The following is a 12471-nucleotide window of genomic DNA, read 5'->3' as shown; positions in this document are numbered from 1 at the left end:
TGTGTGTGTGTGTGTGGGTGGGTGCTGTTATGATGCTGTGTTTGGCATTACTCAGCTCTGACAGATTGACTCACGTACTGCAGTGGCTTAGATTAGAAGACATTAAGAGGGGGGCTTTGGATGGGCTTGGCTGTTTTGTAGGAATCCAGGAAAGGGTAAATTCCATTTAGAATCAGTCAATTTAGGAAGAGAATTAAAGTTTCTGCTTGCCTGCAGCCTTAGCATGATGCCCTCAGAAGTGGGTCAAATAGGTTGGCATCTCTCATTGGCAACTTGACATCGCCAGTGAGAAAGATCAGTGACCCCCTTCATACATGCTATGGATAGGTTTTAGAGGATTTATGTGGTGTGGGCTGTGGGCACATCTGTAGCCAAGGTAATGCAGCTGTGTCCGGATGGCTGAAGTAATCAAATGTCACCCGTTGCACTCTGGTATCAATGCTGGTATTTCTGGACCTGTTACCTATCATGTGCGTGTAGCCTGTTCGTGTTTCTAAACGTGTGGAGAGAATGTTGGTACAGTGTGTAAAAAATACAAAGCATTCTAAGCCTACTTAGTGTAGTCTGTAAATGATGTGCATGTTTCTGCCTGACTGTGTGCATGTCTGTCTGCCTTTCTAAATGTGTGTTTGTTTGGAGGGCACTTTGTATTAGTCTCTGAATAGCCGGTAGCTCTTTGGTATTTTACAGAGGGCTTACGTGGTGACCTGTAAAGACTTGGTCAGCAGCACACTGGTCTGATGTAATCTGGACTGATCCGTCATCTGTCCGTCTGGGGAATAGGCTGACACTGAGGTGAGCCATCTGAGCCTTCTTCCTGAAATAGCCCAGCAAGAGTGGGAGGAGACAGGTCAGCAGAGGTGTGTTGTGGCGTTTGTTCTTGTGTACAGTCAGTCAGTGATATTAGTTCTGGCTTAAGATGCCTACTACACCTGTAGCCTATCTATTCCATTCTAAATACAGTGCATTCGGAAAGTATTCAGACCCCTTGGCTTTTTCCACATTTTGTTATGTTACAGCCTTATTCTTATATAGATTTATGACAGGTTTTTAGAAATGTTTGCAAATGTATTAAAAATAAATTCAATTGATTGAACATGGAAAGGCATTGAAACATTTGGAAAGGCACACTGCACACCTGTCTATATCAGGTCCCACAGTTGACGGTGCATGTCAGAGCAAGATCCAAGCCATGAATTTGAAGGAATTGTCTGTAAAGCTCCGAGACAGGATTGTGTCGAGGCACAGATCTGGGGAAGGGTACCAAAACATTTCTGCAGCATTGAAGGTCCCCATCATTATTAAATAGAAATGTGGATCCACAGAGAGACTTCCTAGAGCTGGCTACCCTTCTCAGGGGAGAAGGGCCTTGGTCAGGGAGGTGAGTTCCTCTGTGGAGATGGTTGTCTTTCTGGAAGGTTCTTCCATCTCTGCAGCACTCCACCAATCAGGCCTTTATGGTAGTGGCCAGATGGAAGACACTCCTCAGTAAAAGTCACATCACACCCTGCTTGGAGTTTGCCAAAAGGCACCTAAAGGACTCAGACCATGAAAAACAAGGTTCTTCGGCCTGAATGCCAAGCGTCACATCTGGAGGAAACCTGGCACCATCCCTACAGTGAAGCATGGTGGTGGCAGCATCATGCTGTGGGGATGTTTTTTAGTGACAGGGACTGGGAGACTCGTCAGAATTGAGGGAAAGATGAACGAGCAAAGTACAGAGATTCTTGATGAAAACCTGCTCCACCCCAGTCAGAGCGTTCTGAAGGTTCACCTTCCAACAGGACAACAACCCTTAGCAAACAGCCAAGACAACACAGGAGTGGCTTCGGGACACGTCCTTGAGTGGCCCATCCAGAGCCTGGACTTGAACCCGATTGAACATCTCTGGAGAGACCTGAAGATAGCTGTGCAGCGACGCTCCCCATCCAATCTGACAGAGATGGAGAGGATCTGCAGAGAAGAATGGGAGAAACTCCCCTAATACAGGTGTGCCAAGATTTTAGCATCATTCCCAAGAAGACTCTAGGCTGTAATCAATGCCAAAGGTGATTCTACAAAGTACTGAGTGAAGGGTCTGAATACTTGTAATATTTTATGTAATGTACTATTTTAAAGTTTTTTTTTTATTTTTTATCAATTTGCCAACATTTTGTGTGCAGATTGAGGTGGGGGGGGTTAAAAATATTTTTAATATTTGTTAATATAAGAATAAGGCTGTAACATTAAACAAAAGTCAAGGGGCCTGAATACTTTCCGAATGCACTTAAAATATAGGCCTTACACATTCCTAGAAGTAGCTTTACAAATCCAGGATGTTTTGGAGGTAAGCTCAATTCTGCCTACAGTGCTAGCTTGCTTGTTTACGAGCTACAGTCTTTGTCCATGTGTCCTTCATAGCCCCAGGATGCTCTCTGGGTTCACTACAGTAGTTCCTCCATTCTGTCTGAAGTCACTCAGCACCTACATATTATCCCCACTCCAGTTACTCCTCTGTTCTGCTCTGCCCAACGTGCCAGTACCCCTGGCCTCATGTTAGTATGAAACTAACCTTGCCCACCTCCTGCCCCCTATGAGCACTCCAGCACCACAATGTGCCCACCACCATACTCCAAGACATTCTGTCTGAGGCGCGCTGACATTCCACCACAACCCGACCTCTGTCGTTCCTCATGCAGCCGTGAGAAACTAGCATGGTGACAATAACCCCAGCTGAACAGCAGACCTGTCAGACCCTCAGTGTCACTGTAGACCAGGGATATTCAACTCTTACCCTACGAGGTCCGGAGCCTGCAGGTTTTCTGTTGAACCTGATAATTCATTTCACCCACCTGGTGTCCCAGGTCTAACCAGTCCCTGATTTAGAGGGGAACAATAAAAAAATGCAGTGGAACTGACTTCTAGGTCTAGAGATGCGTTTGAGGGCTGTAGACAGATGTTTTTGACTTATTTGTACCTCCATACCATAGTTTGATAGGACATCCATTCAGCATGTCAGTCAGTCACAGCTCTATAGGGTAGAATGTCATCCTGATCCTGTCTAGTTCTGCTGGCTGGACGCTTCTAATCCATTTTGGGGTCTCCTGGGGATATTTCCCTCAAAAACAAGTCCATTGTTGTGCCCCTCCCTTAAAGTCTTGCAAGTCTCTTCAAAGTTCAGGCCAAAGTCAACATGTCTGCAGTGCTGGCAAGGACCATTGGTGTGAGAATGTTATTTGCCAGTAGGTCAGACATTATTGGCAAGACGTGTCATTTGGGGCTGTGACTGACGTCTGTGTGCATTCTATGGAGACTGTGGAGGTGAAAAGGACAACTTCCCTGAGCTCTGTGCTCCTATTGGGTTCCTGGTCTGTCAGCAGATCGCTGTCTCTTTGTCTCTCTGGAACACACGACAGGAACACTCAGGGCATTAAACAATCTACCTCACTAATGGCCCCATGCCACGCTACTGCTCTTCAGCAAGTCCACTAGCATCGCTCTCTCTCTCTCTCTCTCTCTCTGACATTCTTGTGCCCCTCCCTAAAGTCTTGCAAGTGTCTGCAAAGTCTAGGCCAAAGTCAGCATGTCTGCTGGCAATAGGCTACCGTTGGCATGGATATTGACCAATGTTCAGGTCAGAGATGATTGGTCAAGAGACAAAGCCAGAGCAGTGTCAGTGTTTTGCTTCATTAGTGTTGTATAATGTACCTGACAGTCCCTTTGTGCCCTGTGCCGTCAACCTGTGTTTGTCTGTGTTTTAGTTCCTGTTTTTTTTCTCCATTTCCCCCTTTTCTTCCCTGTAGTTTTCCAGGATGCTGGATTAGAGATATTACTGTGTGCGCACACACACACACACACACACCCTACAGGTTAACAAGCCATGCAACTTTATGCACAACGACTGCTTTTAACAATTTCCACAGAAAATGTTACAAAAACGAATTTACTGGAAGAGCTTTGGTAATGGAATTATAGTCAAATCTTATTCAGGTTTTTATGTGACCAAAAACTCTGTTAAATATCTGCTGAATGAAGATTGAAATGTCTGCTGAAGACTGGGGAGTCAGCTATGACGTGGCACCTTAGCTTAGAAAACATATATTTTGGTTATTGAACTACAGTAAGTGAAGTGGATTTATATCTTGTAACATAATTATGGTAATGTTTTACATCATGGGTCCCTGGTCTGTACTACACACAGAAATGCATAATTATGTTTGTCATTCTCCTTATGTTTCACAAGTTTGGTCATCACAGTGCAGCAGAGTACAATACAGCACACTGGAGTACATGACAGTACATTACAATGTACTGTACCACTGCATTGTATTAGACTACTCTATTGTGCTCTACTCACTGTACTGCACTGTGCTATCCAAACTTGTGAAACGTCTATGATAGGTTCAGATTTGGTCCGGTCCGTCTGTGGGCGTTAACATCAAGGCCAGGGCAGACTGACCAACTTTCAAATACTTTTCAACGTCCGTGGACATCCGGTGTCGGTCGGTCTGTCTGTGGGCGTTAACATCAAGGCCAGGGCAGACTGACCAACTTTCAAATACTTTTCAACGTCCGTGGACATCCGGTGTCGGTCAGTGCTCAGTGGGTGAGGCTGATGCTCACAGTAAATGGAAAGAGAGGGGACTCGTGGTTAGATGTCTAAGAGCTGGGAGAGGTGACATTTAACTGGAGAGAAACAGACAGGGAGGGGAGGGGTTGCTGAACATAACAGTATGGAAGAGGGAGGACCGTAGAAGGTGACCCAACTGTGGTTTGTGACTATTATGATTTCCCATTGTATCCAATTCAGTTGCAGTAATTCCCTTTAATATTTTTGGGGATAAGAGTTTGAATTCATCATTCATAAACAGAATTGATATAGTAATTTGAACTCATTGCTAGGTCTACCATTACTTGATACTTAATTTCACAAAAATATAGACTCTTAGCTTTCATTTGACACCCAATTTGGTATGCTCCAATGAACTTCACGTGTTGGTGCTCATGGGTCCTTTTCCATGGAAATGCCCCTACCTGTCTTGTTGTGACTGGCAATTCTGTGAATGAGGAGTTGGTATGTTCTCCCTTCTTGAAACAGATTAGCCTAGGCTACCACGAAGGGAAGGATTAGTGTCCGCCCTGCAGCTCAGGAAACACAATCACTCCCTGTTCTCTCGCTATTCACTGACTCTTTCTGCTGTACAGGGCCCTGCTTCCAGTCAGCATGTTTTGCCTAGCTAGTAGTTATAGGCAATGTTGGCAGTTTATCTTCAGAGGAATCTGGAAGACAACAAACACTGTTTTATGTTGCCCTTGAGACTACCTTTACCTTAACTGACACCATTATTTGCACCAGACTGCTGTTTGTTCTATAATCAACATTCTGTGGCTCTCAATGTTATTTGTCAAAATGCAAACCATTTGTTACTGTGTTTACCAGTGTTTTTGTGACATATTTGACTGTCTTTGCAAATGTCAAATGGCTGTATGTGGTGCTAGACTGTATGTGGGCACTGGGTCTGCATTATTTGACCACCAGTCTCACCCTCTCAGCTGTTGGTCTGAATTAGAAAATGCAGCTTGTTGAGTGAGGTGGTTAAACGACTTCTGTCATACAGAGCGAACAGCGGAGTTCAGCTCTGCCTTCATCCCTCCTCTCTCTGTTTCTCTGCTTCTTTCTTTTTTCTCTCTCCCCTCCCCCAATCCCCTTCCATCCCTCTTTGTTTTCTTGCTCTCTTCCCTCAATGGGTACCACCCAACAACCTGCTTGTGATTGGTGGAAGTGGGCTGAGTGGGCGGATCTGTTTTTGTGCTTGTGAGTTTTTTACCAGTCCGAGCGAGCACAGGCTGTCAGTGTCAGAAGGGTTTCAGTGGGCAGCAGGCGAGACTTTCAGTCAGGCTGTGTCTCACTCAGACCACACTCTGCAGAGCAGACCTTCATTTTCAACCTCAGGACACAAAGGACTTTCTGTTTCTACACCACTGCCTACTTTCTAAGGCCAGGAGGAAAAACGGGATTTAAGATTGACCAACGCTGAGACGATATTTCTCTTTCTCTCTCTCTTCCTCCTTCCAGTCACTCTTTGTTTTCATCTTGCAGAATCCCTCCTACACAGAGGAGAGATCAGGAAAGGAGGGATCAAAATAAACATCAACAGAGAGAGTCTGCGTGGGTGGTCGTCCGACAGCCCTGCTGCACGGTGTCCCTGAGGAGGGAGGCTAATGTGCGTGGCATCACTGTGCTCCGGATCAGGGTCAGTGGAGAATGAGTCCGGCCGTGGAGGCTCAGACCATGCAGGCCAAGCAGCAGCAAACGCAGCATCAGCTACAACACTATCTGGAGAAAGGAGTCCCGCTTGAGCCCTTCATGCACCAGGTGGGGGGCCACTGCTGCGTGCTGCGTTTTGGAGAGCAGACCATCTGCAAGCCCCTCATCCCCCAAGAGCACCAGTTCTACAAGAGCCTACCCAGCGCCATGAGGAAGTTCACCCCCCAGTACCGAGGTAAGACTGTACCCCCTAACCTCTACCACACCTCCACTGCCATCTACTGTGTGTGACTGGGCTGTCTCTTTTGACCATATCCCATTCCCCCTCTCGCTATTTCCTGATTGGTGTGGAATGCGATGGGAAAATAGGTTAGCTCATTATTGCAGGTGCATGCATTTTTTTTCTCTGCACTTTTCCTTGTTCACGGTCCATGTTAGTCCAAGGTATTATGATATAGGGTGTTTTTTAGGGAGTCGAACGGTGTCCCTTCACAGATGGATCAGGTGGGTTCTGTCAATTCTCTAAGGCCCAGGTTAGGACTTTGCACCCAGCCAGGATGCTGTGCGGTAGGCGGTGCTGTTGGATCTGGCCACAGGAGGGCGATGTAGCAGTGGAGCACCACCAGGGTGTGCTGTCCTGTGTGTAGAAGCATTGGAGGTAAGTCACAGACAGGTAGGAGCTGTGTTTCTCTACACAGAGAGCATACAGAGCAGGTAGAATGCAGTATAGTACACATGAAGACCGTGTGTGTGTGTGTGTGTGTGTGTGTGTGTGTGTGTGTGTGTGTGTGCGCACACACGCAGAGAAATGCTTTCTAACATTTTCAGAAATAATTCAGCAAGGAGCGGGTTAAATCTATCATACGATGACATCAGTATCTAAGGCTTGAGGTTCAGAAGGCAGGGTCCTAAAGTCCACCATATCTTGTTAACTCTCACTGTTCACCACCAGTGCTGCGTCTCCCCTCCGCTGTTTAGCCCTTTAACAGTGGGTTATCTAACACTACGGGTCACTGCAGCTGTTTGTCTTTAGTACCTGACAGACAAGTGAACCTGTGTGTGTAAACCGGGGGCTTTCTATATCCTTTTTAACATTCTAAAACAAGGCTGTGGCTTGATACTCAGTTGCTTTGGATCTCATATACTCACACCACAAAATGTGCTCTGATCCTATAGGAGCCAATGAATCCTAGACTTTATCTCACTTTTTAATCTTCAACTGTTTGTCCCTTTGCGCTACTGTACCCTTCCATGTCAATTTGCAGCGGTTGTGTTCTATGCATCCCACCCCCAGAGGGGAATCATCCCCACAGAGAGAGGTTAGGGTGGTTTTGGATGGGGCAGGGTGGGGGATGTCTCATGAGGGAGGGGGGTTAGAATGTTGTACATACGGGATGGGCAGAATGACGTCAGAGTGACTGAGGGATTGAAATAGGCTTTGAGTTCATCCGTCTGGTTCATCTACAGAGACTATGTATGCTGCTGTGCTGTTCTCTCACTGTACAACTTGTTGTAAGGCAATATGCATAGGTTTACATGATTTGTGGTTTTTGGTACTCTGGTGTTGGTGACAGTGTGTTTAAGATGTTTGATTTTATTTACTGTGTAATAATATTACTACTATAATGGTTGGAGAAACCATCTCAAATCACTTCAAATAAATCTGATTTTTAACTGCATCTGCTTGAGCCTTGTGTGGTTTCTGTTTTGGAGTGACTTTCCTTTTCTGCATGAGTGATAGTATAATATTGTGTGTGTTTACACAACAACATACTGTACACATATATACACACAAGATTTCCATAATGTCACAGCCTCTATCTGTTGTCTCCATGCCCCATATCGCCCTCTGCCTCTCTCTCTCTGTGTCTATGTGGAGTTGGGAGATCTGTATCTCTGTTTTGTTATAAAGTTGTTTGTCCAGGTCCTTTGATCAGGTTGAGAGAAGCCAGGGCAGACGCCTCTGTAAGTTAAAAAAAAGTTAAAAAAAGAATGCTGGACAGCAAAAATAGTTGGGGGTAAGACTCCAAATACTTCCCAGTTTCTTGTTTGCTGCTGAGAAATGAAAATAGAGTTTCATCAAGAGACGGTCAAAAGAACCATTGCTGTTTCTGAGGTTGATATCTTACGGGTTTGTCTTCTTCCTTTCCTCTCTCTCTCTCTCTCTTTCTCTCTCTCAGGTGTGGTATCTGTGGGTTTTGAAGAGGATGAGGAGGGCAACCTGTGTCTCATAGCGTACCCCCTGCACAGTGACTCTGGGGTTGGGCACCTGGAGAATATAGATCTGACGGTCAACGGCGAGCCATACAGCAAGATGCTGCACTGGGGCAACAAGCAGCTGTCTGCCCGGAGTCTGCTGGACTCACACGAAGACAAGGACATGAGGTGAGACGAGACAGATTGAAACTCTGTTACGGAGACTTACTATGACCCTGATGAAGAGACATGCAGGGCACCAGAGTTGGTGATTGTTATGGTGAACACACGCAATCATTGACACATAACTGACAGACTCACACTAACACAGAAAACACTCTGAAATACAAGCAGGCAGGACCCATCTGATGTGAATAGATGGTGTGACCAGGCTGGGGTTAGATAGAGCCAGATGGTTATGGAACAGAGCCCTGATCGCCAGGCCAGGAGGGGCAGAGCACAAGGGGAAGGGTAAAGGGTAGGGAAGCGACAGGACAGTCAAAGTTGATGCTATCTGACCAAGCATACACTTATAATATGCCGATCTTTGTCATGTACCTTCCATATAACATTACCTGACACCTATGCTGAGACACATTGTATCAAAGGTTCTAGAACGTAAACTTAATGGTACAATAGGGAGACTCCCTCCCTGCTCTCCACCCCGCCTGACTCCCCTCTCTTCCCCAGTCATAAGCATGAGGAGGAGGAGCTGGAGTGGCTGCAGCAAGAGGAGGTGCCTCTAGAAGGCAGCAACGCCATCCAACACAACCCCTGGAGACTCCAACTCCAACAGAAACACCTGCAGAGGATGAAGGAGAACGCCAAGCACCGCAACCAGTACAGTATCCTCTCATTACCATAACTACTCTAAACATCAGGCCATCCAGCACCTGCCTGCAGGGGTTTTCCACATACCTGATCTTATTACTGTGTGCTACTGCCTATTTCTTCACTCTGCAGAATCTTGTGCCCAATGTCGCCTCACAATCTTACATATAATGTACTTGTGACATATGTGTTTAAGTGAAGTAGATTGATGTGAGGAAAGGCTAAAGATGGATTTGTGTCGGGTCCATCTGAATTAGTGTCCGCTGAGAGGGAGTCAGGTCTTCCTATTGCATTAGTGGAGAGTTGTCTCCAACCAGGTCCATTAGAACATGTGATTCTCCTATGGCCAAAGGCTCCTTGACTCAGGACCCCTTCCCAGAATTCATCCTGCTGGAGAACCTGACGTGGCGACACACGGTTCCGTGTGTGCTGGACCTGAAAATGGGAACGCGGCAGCACGGTGACAACGTGTCCGAGGAGAAGAAGGTCATGCAAATCCGCAAGTGCCAGCAAAGCACCTCAGCCTCCATCGGAGTACGCCTCTGTGGCATGCAGGTGGGCACAAACTTGTGTGTTATTGATGGGGATGGGGCAGAATTGTAGAGCCTGACATGATCTATTGGGGAGTCATAGCTTAGTTTTAGTTCAGCAGAAAAATTAATTTCTGAACCCTTCCATCTCCTACCTCTCTCTCAGGTATACCAGTCAGACTCGGGTCAGCTCATGTTCATGGATAAATACATTGGGCGTAAACTGACCCTGTCGGGCTTTAAGGAAGCCTTGTTCCAGTTCTTCCATGACGGGCGGCGTCTGCGGCGTGAGCTGCTCTCCCCGGTGTTGCGGAGGCTCAGGGAGATGCAGGCAGCCCTTGAGAGCTGTGAGTCCTACCGCTTCTATTCCTCCTCCCTACTGATCATCTATGACGGCGAGCCGCCCTGCACACACGCACACAGGGCCCCCGAGGACGGTTTGTCTGAGGAGGAAGTGGAAGAGGATGAAGAAGCAGGTGCATTTGGGTTTACCCGCAGTAGTAGTGGTAGCGCTGGTGGTGGGTGCCTGGCAGCCCGATCTGATACAGGCCCTGACCCGGCGGTGGACGTGAGGATGATTGACTTTGCACACACCACCTGCCCCGACTTTGTGGAGGACAGTGTGGTGCACGAGGGCCAGGACAGTGGCTACATCTTTGGTCTGCAGAACCTCATCGCCATCATCTCCAAGCTGGAGGACCACAGCACAGACTAAAACAGTCTCTCTTTTGGACTCATGGAAGAAGCATCACACTGGACTACAGAGGCTGGCCTTAGGGGCATGCTGAACATTGCTGTAGCCTGTTTTCCACAAGGTCCTTGTTTCTGTTCTTGGTGCTTATTTTGGGTGTTTTTGTTTGTGTCCCTGGGGGATAAAAAGGGCCATGTTAGTTCATGTTTAAAGAGACATTTGCGATCTTCAGTTAACTCAGTGAGTTGTCACCCTTATCTGCTTACTCTTTTACAAACTTGATTATTTTACCCAGTGAAAGGAAGTCCATGACCGCAAGCACGGATTCCAACGGTTCCTGCTGCCTAATATACACACAAACACATGCACTGATGTTGTGTGCTACTGATGGGGCAGATTTGAGAAAGCAAAAGAGAGAAACTGCTGTACCTGTGTGAAATTAAAGTTGCTAAGGGAAAACATCTTCCATTTTTCTACTATACCAGTTTATTTTGCCATCCCGTTCCCTTTGGATTCAAAGAAGAGACTGCGGTGTATTCAGATTGTAAGCTATTAGATTACAAGAGGCCTTTTACAGGTAACTGCCCAAATCAAGGAAGCACCAACATAGTGTCTTAATGGGCCACCACGAGCCAGAACAGTTTCAATGCACCTTGGCATAGATTCTACTTTATTGCGACACCATTCTTCCACAATAAGTTCCATAATTTGTTGTTTTATTTATGGTGGTGTAAAACGCTGTCTCGTGCTGCTCCGTAATCTCCTATAAGTGTTCAGTTGGGTTGAAATCTGGTGACTGAGACACACCCACAAAATAAAAAATTATACTAAAATACACACACCCTATAAACCCCCTGTGCTCCTTTGCAACCCCTCTTTCAAAGTCACTGAGATCTCTTCTAGCCATAGTAGCCAAACTAGTGGGCAACTGGGCATTTTCATACATTACCCTAAGCATGATGGGATGTTAATTGCTTAATTAACTCAGGAAGCACACCTGTGTGGAAGCACCTGCTTTCAATATACTTCGTATCCCTCATTTACTCAAGTGTTTCCTTTATTTAGTCAGGTACCTGTAGATCTATTTATTTGACATGTTTCTTAAACTAAAACGTGTAAAAAAGAAAGTGAATGGAGATACAAAGACTACATTCCATGTTATTAATCTGATTATTAATTAATATTGTTGTTTTATGTTCAGATATCTCCTATCTTGTATCTGTCTTGTCCACATTTTGTTGGAGAAATAAAACAATTTTTGGTTGTGGCAAATGCTCTGCCCTCTATTTCTATCCCTTTGTGTACTAATACTGTGTTATACAGTGATGTCGGGCTTCATCTCACTAAATCCAGACAACAACCAGCAATGGGTTGAGTGCCTAAGGGGTGTAACGGTAAGTGACATTTTAACATTTTTACAGAAGAGTAAAACAACTTGTATTGCTAGTGTTTTCTGCTTCTACAGTAAAACAGCCATCTTGCTGGAATCCATAGTTGGTGAAACTGCCACATCAGTTTGGTATATTACAACAACAAAGAAGTTACTTCAAACAACCAACACTTTCTTTCCCTCGTACATCATTGCATGCATGACAGAACACCACAATATGTTCTGCAATTATAATAGAAAATGTATCGCGCTGCCAGTCTCTGAATAAAGACGCTGGGGACAAACAGTGGTGCTGTTTCACCTTATGCAGATTTCAACTTTAACCCCCACATTGAAATGTCACTTGTCTTTTTGGAACCAATGAAATATACTAATTTACTCCAACACTGTCCAATCTGCCAAACGTACTCCCACCGAATCCAATTGGTTGTAATGGCTCTTCATGTTTTTACATGGAAAACTAGTGTAACCCCTGATTTATAATAGAAAGCTGGCAATGCTCTTAGTTTACATTTATTTGATGGAGGGGAAAGGTCATATTGTGTGGGCGAGTGATGACTGGGAATGCCTCACAGTGCCCGCACAT

At 45.7% G+C, this 12471-nt stretch overlaps 1 protein-coding gene across 1 annotated transcript; it reads left to right on the top strand.

The window, feature by feature from the left end:
• Positions 1–5738: 5738 nt before the first annotated feature.
• LOC110494527 (inositol hexakisphosphate kinase 2) lies at positions 5739–11767 on the top strand. The gene is made up of 5 exons (XM_021569664.2): positions 5739–6482; positions 8428–8632; positions 9134–9288; positions 9654–9829; positions 9971–11767. Exons 1-5 carry the CDS (start codon positions 6245–6247, stop codon positions 10517–10519), a joined length of 1323 nt encoding a protein of 440 aa, XP_021425339.1. The 5' UTR covers positions 5739–6244; the 3' UTR covers positions 10520–11767.
• Positions 11768–12471: the final 704 nt, after the last annotated feature.

The sequence above is a fragment of the Oncorhynchus mykiss genome, chromosome 17, assembly GCF_013265735.2.
Source record: "Oncorhynchus mykiss isolate Arlee chromosome 17, USDA_OmykA_1.1, whole genome shotgun sequence".
NCBI lineage: Eukaryota > Metazoa > Chordata > Actinopteri > Salmoniformes > Salmonidae > Oncorhynchus > Oncorhynchus mykiss.
The sequence above is the reverse complement of the archived record's forward strand: the minus strand, read 5'-3'. Positions and strand labels throughout refer to the sequence as shown.

Coding starts and splice junctions, on each gene's coding strand:
- LOC110494527 (XM_021569664.2), top strand. CDS start 6,245: ATGAGTCCGGCCGTGGAGGCTCAGACCATGCAGGCCAAGCAGCAGCAA. Junction 6,483..8,427: donor GTTCACCCCCCAGTACCGAG/GTAAGACTGTAC, acceptor TCTCTCTCTCAG/GTGTGGTATCTGTGGGTTTT. Junction 9,830..9,970: donor TACGCCTCTGTGGCATGCAG/GTGGGCACAAAC, acceptor CCTCTCTCTCAG/GTATACCAGTCAGACTCGGG.